The following is an 18,257-nucleotide window of genomic DNA, read 5'->3' on the forward strand; positions in this document are numbered from 1 at the left end:
TGCTCAAATAAATAAATACATACAAAAAAAAAAAATGCTCACCAGTGCTCAAAATGTGATCGTTTGGACACTGGGGAGATTATTATGGAAAAACAAACCAGACGTGTTTCATTTCCCCTCAAACACAATGAGAGAAATCTCATGATATTCGGTGGCTCGTAGAAGGTTTTAAGATTTGGGGTCTGTCTCGACCAGCTCTCGTCTTTTCTTTGTAAACCCGCTGAGGCTCAGTCCGACTGGAGCGGTGACGTTCAGAGAGTTCACACGGAGGTCTTGGTCTTGGACTCGCGTTCGAGACTCGAGGATTTTTACCTCCTCACTTGGTTTCGGGTTCACGAGTCACTTTTGAGACCGAACCGCCTGGGAACTGTCACACGATTACGACAGCTGCTCACTTGGGGGCGCCGTCGCCTGAAAATAAAATAAAAAATAAAAAACCCTGACCAGAGAGGAAGTAAAGAAGAAACGTGGCTCCTTGATTCTCGCTAATGTGTCGCCACAAACAACTGCAGAATATCGTCTTCGCGCCTCGTCTGCTTCTTCTGATTCTTGTTTACTACCCAGAATACATTGCGCACGACGTCACGTCCTCCGCAGTTTCAAGTCTTTCGGAACAAGTCTTTCCTCCATTACATCTTCCCGTCCTGTCCTTCCCCTTGTCCCTCCTGAAGAGAAGCACCCCCGCGGCGTTGATGCTGCCGCCGCCGCTGTGCTTCACAGTGGGGACGGCGCAGCGCCGGATTTCACACGAGCCCATAAATCCTTCGGTTAAACACCATTCAGTGAGACCAGACTTCCTGGTTTCATGAACAGCAGGAACTGATGAAGCCTCTCGGATGAGGAGCGAAACGTCTCCTGAGACGTTTGACAAACAATCTGCATTGTGATTTCCCCGATAAAAAAACTTTTTCTGTTTTTCTTTCTAACAGTTTATCTTCCGTCCCTATAAGTCGCTTTAGAATTTAAACTTTCATGGTGCCAGAGATGTAAAACAACAACAAAAATATCTATATGTAATTGATTCAAACACCATAAATCTAACCGAAGGACTGAAAGGGAGTGTATATCCACTTCTCCATGGACCAGGACCCGACTGGGTACATCCAAGGTATCAGTTCATTTTCCAAACTTTCCAGGGGAGAGCAGACTGATGATGACTGACCCTCTTATTGAATTTTATAAAAACAAGTATGCCCTGGGTGTCTGAAGAGTCTGAAGAGCCTCCAGACAATAGAAGGAGGTCAGTGCTCTCGGCATCGAGGGGCTGCTTGTGGAATCCCATCAGACTTTCTGTCTCCGGCGGCGACGAGGCCTTTCTTTTTACAAAACCCTGGGCCAAGAGAGTGAAACACATCAGGGATAATCTCCCGGGACATTCCCACTGTGTGCCTGGCAGGTGTTTTCATGACGGGATACCTTTAATTCATGGTGTTATAGACGTCTCTAGTTCCCTGGACGTTGACCCTGATCTTATCTTGAACTACTGTCGAATGTTTACGACATTTAGAGTGTTATTAGAATCATCGACGGCATTAGATACAAACTGGGTTATGTCAGGTCTCTGTGTCGCTTCATAAAATACAATCCTACTTTGAAAGTCTGGTTTTAGATTTCATGCAATTCAGGTTCACATTTATTGCAAACGGTTGGTGAATTATGTACAAACCAATAAATAAATGCACGCAGGCTAAAGCTATTATATCAGCATGGCAAGAGACAGACTGCTGTTGACTTTAGAATTTCAAAACAAAAGTCCATCTCGGGAGATTTTTAAAAAGGATTCACGGCCTAACAGGGTTGATTAGCTGTTAATCATTTCTTCGACCGCGAATTGTATTTACATAATTGTATTTATTGTTTCCTTACACCATCAACACTTTTCAACAGGAACTATTTGTGCATTGCAAATACTGTGCTTAATGTAAATAAACTCTCCTCGCGGTGATTGAACTGGGCACATGTTTACAGACGTCTGCCCGCAGATCTACACCCTCTCCGAGGTTTCGTCTGCAGATGGCGTGGCGTCGGCGTCTTCCCGCCGTAAATTGACAGCAAACAAACAGACGAGCGAGAGCGCGGCCCTCATTACCGAGGCGACGCGTGAGTGTCATCGCTGTGACTGAAATCAGCTACAACATGCTGAGTCATTCACTGTCTCACGGTCTGAGACGCCGGAGCTCCCCTCGGGCGGCGGCGGGTGAAGAAATGGCAGACTGATCCCAGAAAAGCCGGGACGCCGTGTCACGTCGATCTAATCTAACCAGAGCGCTCGGGTGTGAAAAGAACCTCAATCTACTCTCACTTTCCTCTCATATTGAAAAACCTTGTTTTAAATGCGTGTTCAGCGGATGGTAAAGAAACAACGTTTTAGTTTCGGTTGGAAGAGATTAAGGGCCAATCCCAATTCTACCCCTTAGCCCTACCCCTTACCCCTACCCCTTTGAATACCCCGAGCAGACAAGGAAGCTCCTCCGCTGTCGCATAGTGAATGAGGAAATATTTCTGAAGTCCAAATACGGCGTAAAAACTGAAGTAATCCACGTCTCCGTCTATTTCTTCACCTTGATGTGGGAAGGACGGAAAACGAAACAAAGCAGCCAAGCTGCTGCAACACGTTGAATTTGGGACGGCGTGACAATGCTATTCTGCTGATATAACGGCGCCGTATTATGATGTCAAAACTGTGAGACGGAGCGAGAGGGAGAGGGATGTCCCAAATCTAAGGGCTGAAACTTTTATCCCTTTGCCTTTGCCCTCGCTTTGGAGGGGAAGGCGGAGGCGGATGGCTAAGGGGTAGGCGGAGGGCTAAGGGGTAGGCGGAGGGCTAATGGGTAGGCGGAGGGCTAAAGGGTAGGCGGAGGGCTAAGGGGTAGGGGTAGGGCTAAGGGGTAGGGGTAGGGGTACAAAATAGACTTGGGATTGGGCCTAAAGCCCCGTTTACATGACAACGACACAACCACGAGAGTGTAGTTAGTCTGCCGGACCAGGGGAGGGCGATGTGGCGTGGAAAGAACAATACGCTGTAAGCGTGAACAGAATGGTGAGTTCTTGACATTCATATGGACAAACAACGCGTGAGTCTTAATTATATAACCACAGATAGGGACTATAAAGCTACAATACGGACCGCGAGTCGTACCACGACGGGGGCCGCCATGTTTGTTTACTGGAGCATGAGAAGAAGGAACCATTAATTATCGGGGGAGGAGATGCATAATAACAACGTGCCTTCGGCCGTTCTCTGCAAAATCGTAGGTGTGAAGGAAGTTTTGCGGTTCCACTCGTTTTTTGTTCACAGCTGTTCCACAGATAGCGGGAGCAGAACACAGTGGAGGAACTTGACTCCTGCGGTGTGTGTATATCTCTTTAAATGTGCGCATGACAGCGAGACAGAGTGTGAGAATCCTCCGATTTTAACAGGAGACGTTCTAAAGCGCAAAACTACACATGGAAGTGAAGCGTCGTCACACTTTTTCCGCCACGGAAACATTTTCCCCGGCAGTGACTCTCGGACACATTTACACTGAATTGAATGGAGGTTTGCTAAGTGTTCTTGGTGAAAGACAGCGCCAGACACACACACACACACACACACACACAAACGTGGAGACAGAGGTCAGAGCTGATTTCTGCTCCGGGCTCGCGGCAGATTAATTTGTCCCTGCTGACAGCAGTGACGAACAGCGACAATACAAAGGAAATGAGTCACGGCTGTAATGATGTGGCCTCTCAGCAGGTATGGATGAGGACGTGGATCATCTGCCCTCCTCGTCCTCCCAGGATCCATTAAATCATCACACTGCTTCGTACCCGTAGACATTTAAACACTGATGGAACTCTCGGAGGCAGCTCAGTCTGTGCATCCATCAGTCCGTCCAGAATCAGCTGTGAAGATTCATGTGAATACGAAGAGACACTCTTCCCCTCCTGTAGGTTGTTTAATGGGACCTCGTCTAACCAGCGACCAGCGGCGGGTCGAGCATGTCACACCTGAGCTTTTCAGCGGCGTCCTTCCTGAATTAATCCACCCCTTTAATATCTACCGCCATCGTGATGCACGCAGCAGCAGACACCAGCAGCGATATACAGAAATGCAGCATAATAGGGTTGAAGAGAATAAATATCTGCTGCTAAATGCAGGAACACGATTTACACAATTTAACTGGCTTCTTTCTACTGCAGCCGCCGCTGCACCATGTATACATAGTTATCTAAAGAACCAATGGTATTGTATTAAAATGGCATAAAAAAAACTAAAATAAAAATTAAATTAAATTAAATTAAATTAAATTAAATTAAATTAAATTAAATTAAATTAAATTAAATTAAATTAAATTAAATTAAATTAAATTAAATTAAATTAAATTAAAAAATGCATTTCAATCACCAAAAGTCTTGATTTTATTTATTTTTGTGGGGGAGGAATTTTCAGTTTTCACACTAAAATACATACAATAGAGGCGATCCTTCCCTTTTTTATTTTTCTCCAGATGATAAAATGAAGAATAAAGCAAACAGCAGACCATCAACCACAGAACACAGGGTAATTTACATTATACGAGAAAGAAAATATGAGAGGGGTTGTTAAATTTTAAATAATGTCTTTTCCACATTTGGTCACATTTTAACCACAGATGTCTTTTATCGGGGTTTTATGTGATGCACGAGCTGTTCTGAACAGGCTCAGACAACCAGAGGAACAAAACTACAATTACAACCAATACATTAATCTACTTTCATCAGTTCTCCTTTATAATTCTTCAATCTGTGCTTTGCAGTGACTGGTTGATGTTGAAAGGGGGCGTGGCCTCTGCCAATCGCCTTATTCCCCTAAATAAACGTTTGTCAGATGAGCATTTGGCGCGTCGAACTGCGAAAATGTTCATTTATTAAATAGATGTACCGCTAAGCACACATCATTAGGTTGGAAGTCGTCGTTTCTACTTCAGTCTGCCAACTGAGGTCATTTTAACAATGAACTCTCACAAATGATTGTCTCTGACCCGCGAGCAACCGCACGCACACACACACACACACGCACGCACACGCACACACACAGTGGGCTCTAAGTGGATAATGAGGACGACACCCGAGGTGCTGAAATAATTGAAGCTGTTTGATGTCCCGTCAAATATTATTCACGCACCTTTGACACACACTGACGGGCGCGCGCACGTTAACCTTTCCCCAGTTCTGAGATGAACACACACACACACACACACACACACACACACACACACACACACACACACACACACACACACACACACACACACACACACACACACACACACACACACACACACACAGCAGTTCCCCTCATATCTCCATAGTTCCCATGATGCACGTGGTCGTGTTTTTAATCTGAAGTGGGGAAGAGACGCTCGTTATTGGCATTTTTTTTTTTACAAGCTAGATTATCGCCTCAAGGTTAGATTGAAGTGTTCTGAAGCTGGAAGAGCTCAAACGTGCAGGACCCCGGCTCTCGAGGCCCGGATCTGAAGACCCCTGGTCTCATGGTGAGGAGCCACAACCTGCATGACGTTTGGGTTCGAGCCCAGGTGACGTCACTTTTTTTATTTTGTTTTTTATTGGATACGTGACGTCCAAATAAGACCTCTGGATGGGGCAAACTCCAACGTACAAAAAAAAAAAAAAAGTTCATTCTGGCGTCCATGCAGACGTCTTCATGACGTCATCTGGTCCACTGCTGCTTAGTGTGTGTGTCTGTGTTGACGTGGTGCGTTCAGGTGTCTTGCTTGATTTTGTTTCCACGGCGACGGTGTCAGAGCATTTTTGTAAAGTTTGCGTTTCCCATTTCTATGGAGACCGGGTGTTTAAAAAAACGTGTTTTCCCCCCGTTTCCATGACGACAGCTTTAAAAACGTGCATTTTCCCCCCGTTTCCATGGAGACGAAGTATTTCAAAAACTTGCCTTTTCCCCCCCAAGACTCCAAAGATCCTCTTGATATTAAGCGTTTCACAACAAACTTTCTTCAAATTTTCTTAGCTGAAGAAAATTTGAAGGATGTCGTGGAGAAGCGTGACTTGATAGATATGATAGACAACTGTTTAAAAAAATTTTTTTAATCAAAAACACTGAAATTCTCCCTTGAAATCAATTGGAAATCGTAACAATTAGGAGCCAGATCATTATTGTAAATAAATAATATATTATTAATTATCTTCTGGAGGGAAAGCCGTCATATTTGTAGTCCTGTCATTGCTACTCTTCAGTCATTTTCTTTTATGTTTTTTTTTTTTTTTTAAAGAAAGGATCTACAGTCTGAAGGGTAAATCTGTCCAGTCCTGCAGCAGTGAGCTGCTTCCCAGTGTTCCCATGATTCAAACAGGTCCCGAGGATTCACACATAACTGGATTAAGTGCATGTTTGGAGCTCCGCAACAGTTCGAATGAACTCACACTTTAAGTAGATGAAAGTTCTGGACTCGTCCTCTCTCTGTTAAGTGGGAGTGCGTGTTCTCGTTAGGGAGGAGTGACGTCACACACTGGCTCGTTTTCAGCAGATCTGAGTGCCTCTCTGCTGCACTCAGAAAACACGTGAGGCTGCAATTAAAAGAGTTTCCCCCCCAGTCAGCATCCTGTCCACTTCCGGTCGAAATGTTGGGGTTCAAGCAGGTTTCGTCACCTTCTGATTGCTCGTTAAGCCCCAAAGAGCCAATTTGAGCGAGTTGAGCGCGAGAGTCTGCCAATTTGCCATTAACTGCTGGATCCCAGCCACATCTGTGAGACACGTCAGAGTTATTACCGCCAACATCTGTACACACACACACACACACACACACACACACCCCTGTCTGTTGGTTGAGCGAGTGCGCATCTGTGTGAATCACATGGACAGACCGCCAGAGAGAGAGAGAGAGAGAGAGAGAGAGAGAGAGAGAGAGAGAGAGAGAGAGAGAGAGAGAGAGAGAGAGAGAGAGAGAGAGAGAGAGAGAGAGAGAGAGAGAGAGAGAGAGAGAGAGAGAGAGAGTGACTAAAAGCTGTTCCACGAGCAGCTGAAGTCGGTCTTTTTTCCCTGCGCGTGCATCTGAATGAAGCGGGAGCTCAACGACGGAGCGGATTTATGAATGAAGCGCCGCGCGCAGCAGCGTGAACCGGCTCACCGGAGCGGCGCTCCTCCCATCCAGAGCCTCTCCACGCGCTCACCGGCAAGCCGATCACCGGTCCGGTGAGCGGTCCGCGTCCCGTCACACACACACACACACACACCGGCGGACCGACACCCTTCTGGCACGGAGCCGTCCCGCCATGCTGCCGCCTCCGGAGAGAGCCTCGCGCTCGTGCGTAAAGGACGCGTCGCTCCGGTGCCGCTGAGCGCAGCCGCGCGTCCCCCGCCGCCTCGCCGCCTCGCCGCCTCCCCTCCGCAACAAGCGTGAGCAGCGATGCTGATCGGAGCGACCTTCCGCGGCCACGACCCCCGCGCGACTGGTCCTGCCGAGGCACCTCCCGCAACTGATGTCCCTGGAGGACGACGGGCCCGGCCTGGTGGGGGGGACGCTGGGGCCCCGCAACTCCACGGCGGCGGGGGAGGACGGGGCCCCGGGCCCCCCGCAGCAGCAGTCCTTCCCCTGGGCGGTGACCCTGCTGGCCGGCGTCCTCATTACCACCATCGTGGTGGACGTGATCGGGAACCTGCTGGTCATCGTGTCCGTGTTCAGGAACCGCAAACTCAGGAAAGCAGGTACCGCGTGTCTCTGCGCTTTTTCTCGTTTTAATGTGAAACAATCATACAGCGACAATTCCTATGATACCGTTTCAATTGAACTTGTTTAAAGTCACATTTGTAGATTTTCTATCACTGATGAAGAACTCGTTATTAAGAATATCGATTTATTTGCTAAACGTTAATCCATTATTCATTTTCATTTGTAATTACCGTTTATTAAACATTTTTTATTTCAGAATATATATTTTCTAAATAGTCTGTCTACAAACAGTTTGAGATGGACGAATCACTGTCATAATGGCCTAATTTCTTAAAAAAATCTTTACGGAGTTTATATTTTCAGTTTAATTGAGCGACGACTCAACATTTGGAATGAAAAGGAACTGGACGATACAGTGAAATTATACTTTAAAATGCAGATTACTTAATCCACGTTGACCAAATATATCAACTGAATAGAAAAGAAAAATGGCAAAGTGTTTAAAACAAACTCAAAAGATTTAAAATAGATATTAATTGATTAATTGATTTGCAGTGCTTAATTGATTTACATACTTCTGATGTTGCGGGTTTTAGTAGGATCTTTTCCATTCACTGACACAAACCAGAAAGAAATCTGATTAATCTGTCCTTCAAAAAATTTTTTTTGAAATATTATGGCAGTTTTTTTTTTATTTTTATGTTTCAGTCATGTTGGTTGGAATTCGGTTTGTATATTATTGAAGTTGATCAAAGTCCATCTTAATTCTGAGATTTAAAAGTGACTTTCTTCTGCAGTACAGTTTAATTCATTGCTGTGAAACTTGTCAGAGCTTCCAGGTTCTTTATTATGGAACTCATTAAAGTTTGTACAGTTATATTTTCTCTTGATTAAACATCAGAGTGATTCAGACCTTTTTTTTCTGCTATAAAGAGGAGCGAAGATAATCGACTCCGGACGTCCTGTAAAAACCAGCACGAGGTGCATAAACTCTGTTTTGTTTTGATTTTTTTTGTTTGTTTGTTTCTGATTGTTTCCTGACCGTGCAGGAATTTGACGTCATCATTGTGCGTCGTCCGTTCACGAAAAAAGAAACGTGAACTGAGCCCTTGTGGCGTTTGTTTTTTTGAAGAGAAAGTCATAAAAAGTCTCACATACTTCTTTTTTGTTTGTTTGTTTTAACGTGGGTTTTTTTTTTGCCATTTTGGCCGCAGATGATCCATTTGGGTTTTAGAGCGCCATTCATACTGCTTTTTTATGGTTAGTTAGTTGACGTAAGTTGCAGCGGCCATTGGAACCAGAAAGGGAACAAAAGGTGTAATGTTAGTTTTGACGCCAGCAGGGGGGGTTTAAGAGGAGATGGAGATCAGGTGCAGAAAGTTTAATATTCCTTTAGCTTTAATGTGTTGAAGATTGATTAACCTAAGAGAGTATAGAGGTCAAAAAAAAGAGAGAATTCTTCCGTTCCGTAACGTTTCTTGGTATCGTTCAGCTAAGTTAGCATCGGGATTGTTGCTCCCTGAAGAATCGTGTTCGCCGCCACCGCTCGGCGCTCCGCGGCTTTACTTCGGGGTCAATAACTCAAGGGTACAAGCGTCCTGTGTTCTGCTACTGACCCTTTAAATAAAGTCGTTTGAGTTTCATCTGCGTTCCTGTGGAGGATCATGAATCACTGGGAGCGGCTGGATTACAAACCCCGTAACACTGAGGACGCTCGTGGGTTTCTGCGGCAGGACGACCTCTGTCTTCATGCGTTGTCGCGGGGACGTCGGCCTCTCGCCGTTCCTCCTGGTGACGGAGTGGCGTCGCCCGGGAGCCACTAATCATCAGCCGTAATCAAACCGCTGCCAATGGAAGCCTGGATGAAGAGTTCTTCTCCTTCTTCTTGGCTCCTCTCTCAATTCATCTTCCTCTTTTTCAACCCCCCCCCCCCCCCAACAGTCAGCTCTACCCTTCCTCTCATTTCCTCCCCGATCTTCCCGGTGAATTATTTCCGTCTTTTTCTCCCTCCGTCCTCCCCGAGCATCCATCATCCTCCCTCCATCTGTCGCGTCACACACACTTTTATGTGATGATCAGCGCCGCCGCTCATCCATTATTTGCTCTCGGTAGTAAATACAGAGATGGATCCTGTCAGCCGGACGCCTTCAGACGCCGCGCCGCTCTCATCTATCTTCATTACAATTCGTTACCCGCCGATCCGGGCCGAGACAACAAGAACGCGAAAACGCTGGAAAAACAAAGAGACGGAAAAAAAAAACAAAAAAACAAGGAGAACAGTTTAAACCAGTAAGAACCCAACATGTGTGTGAAAAGTAAATCAGCCTGAAATGACTTTAAGTCTATCTAAACGAGTCGTAAGTCAAACACAAGTTTAAACCAATGTAAAACCAGTTTCAACCTGCCAATGGAAGAAACAATCTGAATCCAGTTTGACACTGCTGAAATGCAATACAAACCACCTTAAATCAGTTTAAATCAGCCAGAAACCAGGTTAGAATATACAGAATACGAATGAAAACCAAGAATAAATCTCTCTTCAACCAGGTAAAACTATTCTGAATCTACCAGAAGCCAGTTTAAACTGTTAGGAAACTCATTTAAATCATTCGCAACCTTCTAAAACAAGTTTAAACCAACCAGAATCTAGTTTAAAACATTCACACATCCCAGGCTAAAATGGTCTGAAACCAGGCTGAAACCGGTTTAGATCAGCCAGAACCCAATATGAATAATTCTAAAACTAGTTTAGTTGCTAATCAGAAATCAATTTAAATCTGTTTAAATCAGTCTGAATTCCAATAAAACCAGTTTGATCAAAATCCGTTTAGACCTGAAGGAAAATAGTTCAAACCAGCCAGAAACCAGTTCAGACTAGTTGTAAACCCATTTATATCGGCTTGAAATACATTTTGCCGACGATTAAATAAGTATGAAACCGGTTCAGCTAGAAACCAGTTTTTCAAATTGTCACGAAAATAATTTAAAACAATGTGAAAACCAGTTTAAACGGGCCAGAAACCAGTTTAAAACGTTCAGAAAACCCCGGTGAAATTGGTCTTAAACCAGGTAAAACCAGGCTGAAACCAGTTTAAAACATTCAGAAATCCCAGGCTAAATTGGGCTCAAACCAGGTAAAACCAGGCTGAAACCAGTTTAAAACAGCCAGAACCCAATATGAATAATTCTAAAACTAGTTTAGTTGCCAATCAGAAATCAATTTAAACCTGTTTAAATCAGTCTGAATTCTCAAACTCCGTTTAGACCCGAAGGAAACCAGTTCAAAACATTCAGAAAACCCAGGATAAATTGCTCTCAAACCAGGTAAAACCAGGCTGAAACCAGTTTTAAACCAGTGTGAAAATCTGTTTTAGAACCACTTCCGTTCGGCCACTTGTGATCACGTTTAATTTTCCGTGACGAGACCGACCGTCGTCACACTGCGGTTCGGCGGTCATGCAACTCTTTGAAAGACTCGCTTCAGAAAAACTGAGGGTTTAGTTTCGTCCGTCTCATGCGGCGGCTCACAGGTGTATTTTTTTTTTCCCTCGCCTCCGTCACACACTGGAGGAAATCTGAAATCGCAGCAGCAGCAGCAGCTGGCAGGAAACACACACTTGACCGTTCGGACACAAAGTCACGGCCTCTGCTTTGTGACCGGGTCGCCCTCGTCAAGCACCTGCTTCCTGATTCGCCCTCCTGCTCTGGCGTCTGAGCTGCTTCGCCGTGTGCCTCGGCTGCCGGAGGCATTCGAAACCGCACAAATATGTAGAATTTCGATTTTTCTCAATTCCGTTCAGTTTTGATTATGTGGCAGCCAATTCAACACGGTCGTCTCGAAGTTTTGATTATGTGGCAGCCAATTCAACACGGTCGTCTCGAGGCACGTTTTCTGAGAAACACCCAATAATTGATCACCGGACAAACACAGAAACAGACGGTGGTACATTTATCGGCTCGAATAATAAATGAAATTGCATGTATTTTTAAATATGTATTGATAATATTACAAAATTGTGGATTGTTAACATCGTGCTCCACTGCCCGGTGTTTTGGTTTAGCTGGTGCCCCTGTTATCTGGTGACTTCTGCTACCAGCCGCTGTTAAAATGCGGCAAATAGACGCTACGACACTTTAGACTTTAATGGAAATGCATTTAAACGGTTAAAAGTGAGTCGAGTAAATCTGAGGAACTCGTGGAAAAGCGCCAATTGAAACCTGTTTACGCAACATTGTCTTCAGATGAAAATGGTTTTCATTTTAGCCGAAAGATTAAAAACGACGTACTTTTCATGTTGGGCCACTAGTAGGTGCTGTTGGTTGTTTTGTAATGTGACACACACACACACACACACACACACACACACACACACACACACACACACACACACACACACACACACACACACACACACACACACACACACACACACACACGCAGAGACCAACAGGCTACGGCTGTTAACAATGGGAGTAAATGGTAAACGGACTTCACTTTCCCAAAGCCGCTCTACATCGTCAATCACATTCACACATTCACGCACCAATGGACGCTGCCGCCCTGCAAGGCGCCTGCCAATCGCTGTTTGGGGTTCAGGTGTCTGGCTCAAGGACACTCCGGACAGGTGGAGACAGGGAATCCAACCTCCAATTGAAAGACAAGCCAGCTTTCAAGTAAAATGCAACGGCTTCGCAAATGATTTACTGAAACGATGAAAAGAGAAACATCTGGACCCGGGTTTTTAATTTATTCGTGTGTCTTAATGTGTAAATAATACATAATTTTATTTTCTTTAACGGACGAGGCGTCGTCATGTGAAACGTCGGCGTGTAAACGGGGCCTCATTATCATCCACCATATGTGTGTTCTCATGTTTTCCATATTCGCACCTCTCAGCTGTCAGAAAGCTGTTTATTGGTCCGTCTGTTGCTGCGACGCGGCGCCTCAGCGCCGCAGCATCTGCAGCTAAAAGTTTGGAGAAAGAAACCTGCAAGTCTTTGAAACTGGCCGGACTTCGGGGAGCGAAGCCGATTAGCAATCATTGCTAATTGAGTCGCCATTTGTCTCCGGGAATGGGCTCATTAGCACATTAGCGCATTAGCACATAGCGGCGGGTGTTTCATTTATCATCGGGGAGACGACGTGAAGCTCGCAGCTCCTGATAACGAGTCGCTATATCTGATGAAGCTGCACTCGGGAGGAAAACACAGTCGGCTGCCGGGATCGGTTTTCGACTTCTCACAGCTTCGAGATTTCAGTTCAACTGAAGCGTCGGTTCGTAGACTTGGTTCAATTCCATCAGAGTGACTCTTCTGTCAGGAACAACGGAGAAATGATCCCAGGAGGCTGATCTGCTGGGAAAAAAAGTGTCTTTCACTGCAAAAACAACCAACTCGTGCTCTGGTGTTTTACCGGCAACGTTTTCAAAACATTACCGTGTGTGGTGTTCTTCTGCCTCCTGCTGACAGCAGGTGGGGTAGGGCTGGGTGGGGTAGGGTAGGGAGAGGTAAGGTGGGGCAGGGTGTTGTTGCAAAGGACACATGAAGTAATGAAGACGTAGTCTGTGACAAACTCGCATTGACTGCTGGTTAACAAGTGTCCTGCCTTTGAGCTGGAACTGAGCGATGGCCGCCGCCCTGATGAAGACAGAGCGACGCTCTGATCGAGAGTGAGGGGCCGTCACAGCGGCCACAGGTGACGGCCTCACACACACACATGCACACACACACACACACACGCACACACACACAGCTCTGAGGTTCACCTTCAGAGTCGCTGCACCCGCTCGCTCCTCGTTTCAAGTCCGTCAGAGCACTTAAAGCAAACACAGCGACGGTCCCACGGGTCATCATCCAGCACTGCAACCAGACTTCATATAACACCGCGTTCGTGAACCGCTCACCACACCTGATTGAGCCATGTTGAGGTGAGATGACGCAGTGTGGATGTACACACACACACACACACACACACACACACACACACACACACACACACACACACACACACACACACACACACACACACACACACACACGTAGATGTTAAACGTCTGAATCAGACTTCCTCTCCTCGTGCAGACCGAGACATTAACGTCACATTGAGCACGTCGACACACTGAGTGAAACGGAAAACTGAGTGCTAAGAAGCGAGAAACAGCAGTGAAATTGAATCTGTGAGTAAACTGTGCTATTGAGCTGATGCGTGAGCAGGTCACAGCTGGATGGAGCTCGGCAGCAGCAGTGAACAGCTGCATTCATCAGCCTGTGTGTGTTTGTGGAAGGGGGGCGGGGCAACTGCAGTGAAGATGGTGAATGACTTGGGGGGGGGTTCAAATACTTTTATTAGCCTGAAATGTTTGTACCAAGCAACTTAACAAACCAACAACAACAACAAAAAAACAACCAACCACCCAATAAGTCAACCAACAGACCAAATAAAAACCAACCAACCAACCAATCAACCAGTCAAGCAGCCAACCAATAAGTCAACTCGTCAACCAACCAACCAACCAACCACCTAATTCACCAACCAACCAACCATCAACCAACCAATCAACCAACAGACCAAACAAAAACAGCAAACAAAAAAACAAACAACCAATCACCCAATGAGTCAACCAATCAACCAACAAATCAAGAAACAAACCAACAAACCATTTCAGCCAAAGTAAATATAGGCTTTTCTCATCGATGGAGATTATTTTAAATAAAACCACATTTTGTGCATAATCAGTGTGTAACAACAGCTGGAGACTAAATATCAAAATGTGTCAAATTTCTAAATAAAAGTGACGCTAACCTGAGTTCAAATGAAGGTTATTCTCTGTCTCTCGCACGGCGGCTCTGAATCAAGCTGTTTTTTCTCTCCCTCCCCCGCTGGCAGGAAACGCCTTCGTGGTGAGCCTGGCCTTCGCCGACCTGGTGGTGGCCATCTACCCCTACCCGCTGGTGCTGACCGCCATCTTCCACGACGGCTGGATCGCCGGATACATCCACTGTCAGATCAGCGGCTTCCTCATGGGCCTCAGCGTGATCGGCTCCATCTTCAACATCACCGGCATCGCCGTCAACCGCTACTGCTACATCTGCCACAGCCTGAAGTACGACAAGCTGTTCTCCAACAGCAACACGCTGTGCTACGTGCTGCTGGTGTGGGCGCTCACTGTCCTCGCCATCGTGCCCAACTGGTTCGTGGAGTCGCTGCAGTACGACCCGCGCGTCTACTCCTGCACCTTCGCGCAGTCGGTCAGCTCGCTCTACACCATCGCGGTGGTGGTGGTGCACTTCGTCCTGCCCATCGCCATCGTCACCTACTGCTACCTGCGCATCTGGATCCTGGTCATCCAGGTGAGGCGCCGCGTCAAGCCGGACACGCGGCCCAAGATCAAACCGCACGACCTGCGGAACTTCCTCACCATGTTCGTGGTGTTCGTGCTCTTCGCCGTGTGCTGGGCGCCGCTCAACCTGATCGGCCTGGCGGTGGCGCTGGACCCCAGGCTGGGCCGGGCCATCCCCGAGTGGCTCTTCACCGCCAGCTACTTCATGGCGTACTTCAACAGCTGCCTCAACGCCGTCGTCTACGGCGTGCTGAACCACAACTTCAGGAAGGAGTACAAGAGGATCGTCCTCATCATCTTCAAGTTCCACTGCTGAGACAAGAACCGAACTCGTTATGAGAACAGAGAAGAAGAGACGAGGAGACGACGAGCCAGGACGGGTATCTGTGATGCTTTCAGGGACCCTGGGAAACTAACTTTACTATATATATATATATAAGAACAGATCTTGGCATGGGGGAGGGGGATGCCATTTCCCAGAATTTCACAGAAAACATTTTTATAACGGAATTTACTTTGAAGCCAATTAAAATAATCTGTAGTGTAAAAAAAAAAAAAAATCAAAAAACAAGTGGCTCATACCCCTCGGTTATAGACTATGTAAAAAGACCTCCATATGTCAAACTGGCACCACAAGTGCATCTCTAAAAATTCAAAATTGGAATATCATTATCAAGTGTTCATATTTTTGTTATTTTTCCACTTAAAAAAACTCACAAAGTTGTTAATTGTGATAATTACGGTTCAAAATTCAAAAGAAAACTCAGTTAATGGGTAGTGCATCTAAAACACATGAAGGTTTCTCAGTTTAACTTAATTTTCAAACCCTGTGCTTCATACGAACGCTTCACCTTGACCTCGTTGAAGGAAGCCTGAGCGCCACCTGCAGCCTGTTTGTGCACGTGTGGGACTTTTCAGCTTCGATTTGACGTGGAAACTTTGTGAACAGAAAAAAACTGTGAAGATTCACTGTGAACTCGCCTCAAACGCAGAACGCCTCACATGCTGTGATTTTTCTACGGGACATAGAAACTTAAAGGACTAAAAATTTCAAAACAAAACTACCTGGTGCTTCAGCAAAAGATGAACTCAGAGAAGATTTGAGGTGCTCCGAGCACCATCATCGTCTTTGGTTACAGCGGGTTATTTGGACATTTTGTTTACAGTTGATAAGTTGTTGTTTGTTTGTTTATTTGTTTTTTTTTTGGGGGGGGGGGGGGTTCTTACACTGAACGAGGGAGAACGACGACGACGACGACTCCAAACGACTCGATAACATTCCTGAATCCAAAGATCTGAAAATATTCACATACAATACCAGTGATCCAGGAAGTCTCTGCACACTCCGTTACCTCTTCACCATCGCAGCATTAAATATCTCACCGTCCACAAGGTGGCGCTGTGAAGCAGCTCCAGATCCGATCAAAAAAAACTATATATTTTACTGCAGAATAATCATCAGAATTTTAACAAACTCACCTATTATCCACAGCCTAATCAGTCCGGTAATGTAGCTTTGTGTCAGTAGATGGCGCAGTAAGTCACTCTACCTCTGTTCCCACTTTTCCTGGAAGAAGAAGAAGAAGAAGAAGAAGAAGAAGAAGAAGCAGAAGAAGCAGATTCTGATGCTGACAAGTAAATGTAAAAAAAAAAAATGTTGAACTGCTGAAAGTTAAAGAAACAGTCACTCATTCAAAAAGTACCAAGGTCTATTAGTCACTTCTGAGCTCCTCATCGGCTTCATATTTCGTATCAATAATGTCAACATAATCACTGCCTGCTTTGTAAAATTACAAGTCTCCATCTTTTATATTCCTCAAATATGGAAGATTTAAAAAATTGTCATTGGGAAAAAAAAAAAGTTCCAGAAAAGGTTGGGTCCTATACTGTTGGACATGTTTAAATTTCTCTCAGAAATGTATTATTTGATATCGATGACACTCAGCTATACATTGGTCTCCATCATTTCAGAGATGAACATTTTATATTTGCTTCATATCTCATATAAAAGATGTCAACGTGTCAACCAACGCAGCTTCTTCCTCAGATTCGGAGGTATGGAGGCTTTTAAAAAGTTAATCTGCAATGAAGATTGTGTTACTAAAAACCTATCAACCTTTAAGAATCCTTCAGAGAAAAAATCTGAAATAGTTGTGTAACAGTAGTATTATTACTCATTTCTGGTGGATGAAAATGTTTGGTAAAGAATTGAAGGAACGTTCACTTTATGCAGACGACACACTGTATGTCCATATTTGGTCTTAAAGAGTTAAGATATTTATCAACTAACCAACCTTGTATTATCTTTACATTTTAAATGAATTTACGGTTAATAAACCACCGACCATGGCTCTAATCTATTAGTGATAAAAATGTCCTGGAATTGTTGAACAGATTTGAACAGGGAAGATAAATATTCTGCTGCTCCTGTAAAAAAAAAAAAAGAAAAGAAAAGAAAAAGAAATGTGGGTTACTGACACTTCCACAATGAAGGGAACACACACACAAACACACAGAAAATACATTGGTTGGTTGAAAATAAACTCCACCAGGATCTAATTCGATGAAAAACATGAGGAAGTCTGTTTTTCTTTTAAAAGGCTGTAAACTATTAAATGAAGATCTAAAGAGACAAAGAAGACAAAGCTCTTCTCCCGGTACGCTCACATATGGATTTACATTCTGTTAGTTAAAAAAAAAAACAACAACAAAAAAAAACGATCTGACCAGGATCAGGTAGAAATAATTGGTCCGCCGAGGACTGATCACAGATCAGATTCACCTGCAACAAACCAACTTCACTGTGTCCGTGTGTGTGTGTGTGTGTGTGTGTGTGTGTGTGTGTGTGTGTGTGTGTGTGTGTGTGTCAGCTGTCAGTGAAGCAGAATGTACTCGCCGTTTTGCACATTGCCGTGGAGAATGTTTCATGTTGCCCGTGAATGTCGGCCATGTTTGTTTTGTCGACGAGACAGAAGAATGCCGAATAAAGGAACTTTCACTGTGCGCGGGCGTCGCCTCATTTCACACTGACACAAACATGAAAACACAGAAAACACAATTCAACTGTACTCCAGATATAAACTTAAATCCCAAAACAGAAAAACAAAAACAAATAAAAACATAAATGATGAAACTACTCAGTTCAACTCAGACAGAAACCAAACGAAGTAAAAAAAATCACTGTTAGACTATAAAACATGGAGTTTCTCCTAAAAACTCCATCATCACCAAACCTGCCGGTCGTCAT

The 18,257-nt window shown here is 44.8% G+C and overlaps 1 protein-coding gene across 1 annotated transcript; it reads left to right on the forward strand.

The window, feature by feature from the left end:
• Window positions 1-7,406: 7,406 nt before the first annotated feature.
• mtnr1al (melatonin receptor type 1A like) lies at window positions 7,407-15,326 on the forward strand (the record flags this gene model as incomplete). Its single annotated transcript, XM_080502745.1, is given in 3 exon segments — window positions 7,407-7,439; window positions 7,441-7,705; window positions 14,557-15,326. Coding segments are annotated over 3 exon segments (1,068 nt in total).
• Window positions 15,327-18,257: the final 2,931 nt, after the last annotated feature.

Source organism: Blennius ocellaris (assembly GCF_963422515.1).
Source record: "Blennius ocellaris genome assembly, chromosome: 9".
NCBI classification, from domain to species: Eukaryota; Metazoa; Chordata; class Actinopteri; order Blenniiformes; family Blenniidae; genus Blennius; species Blennius ocellaris.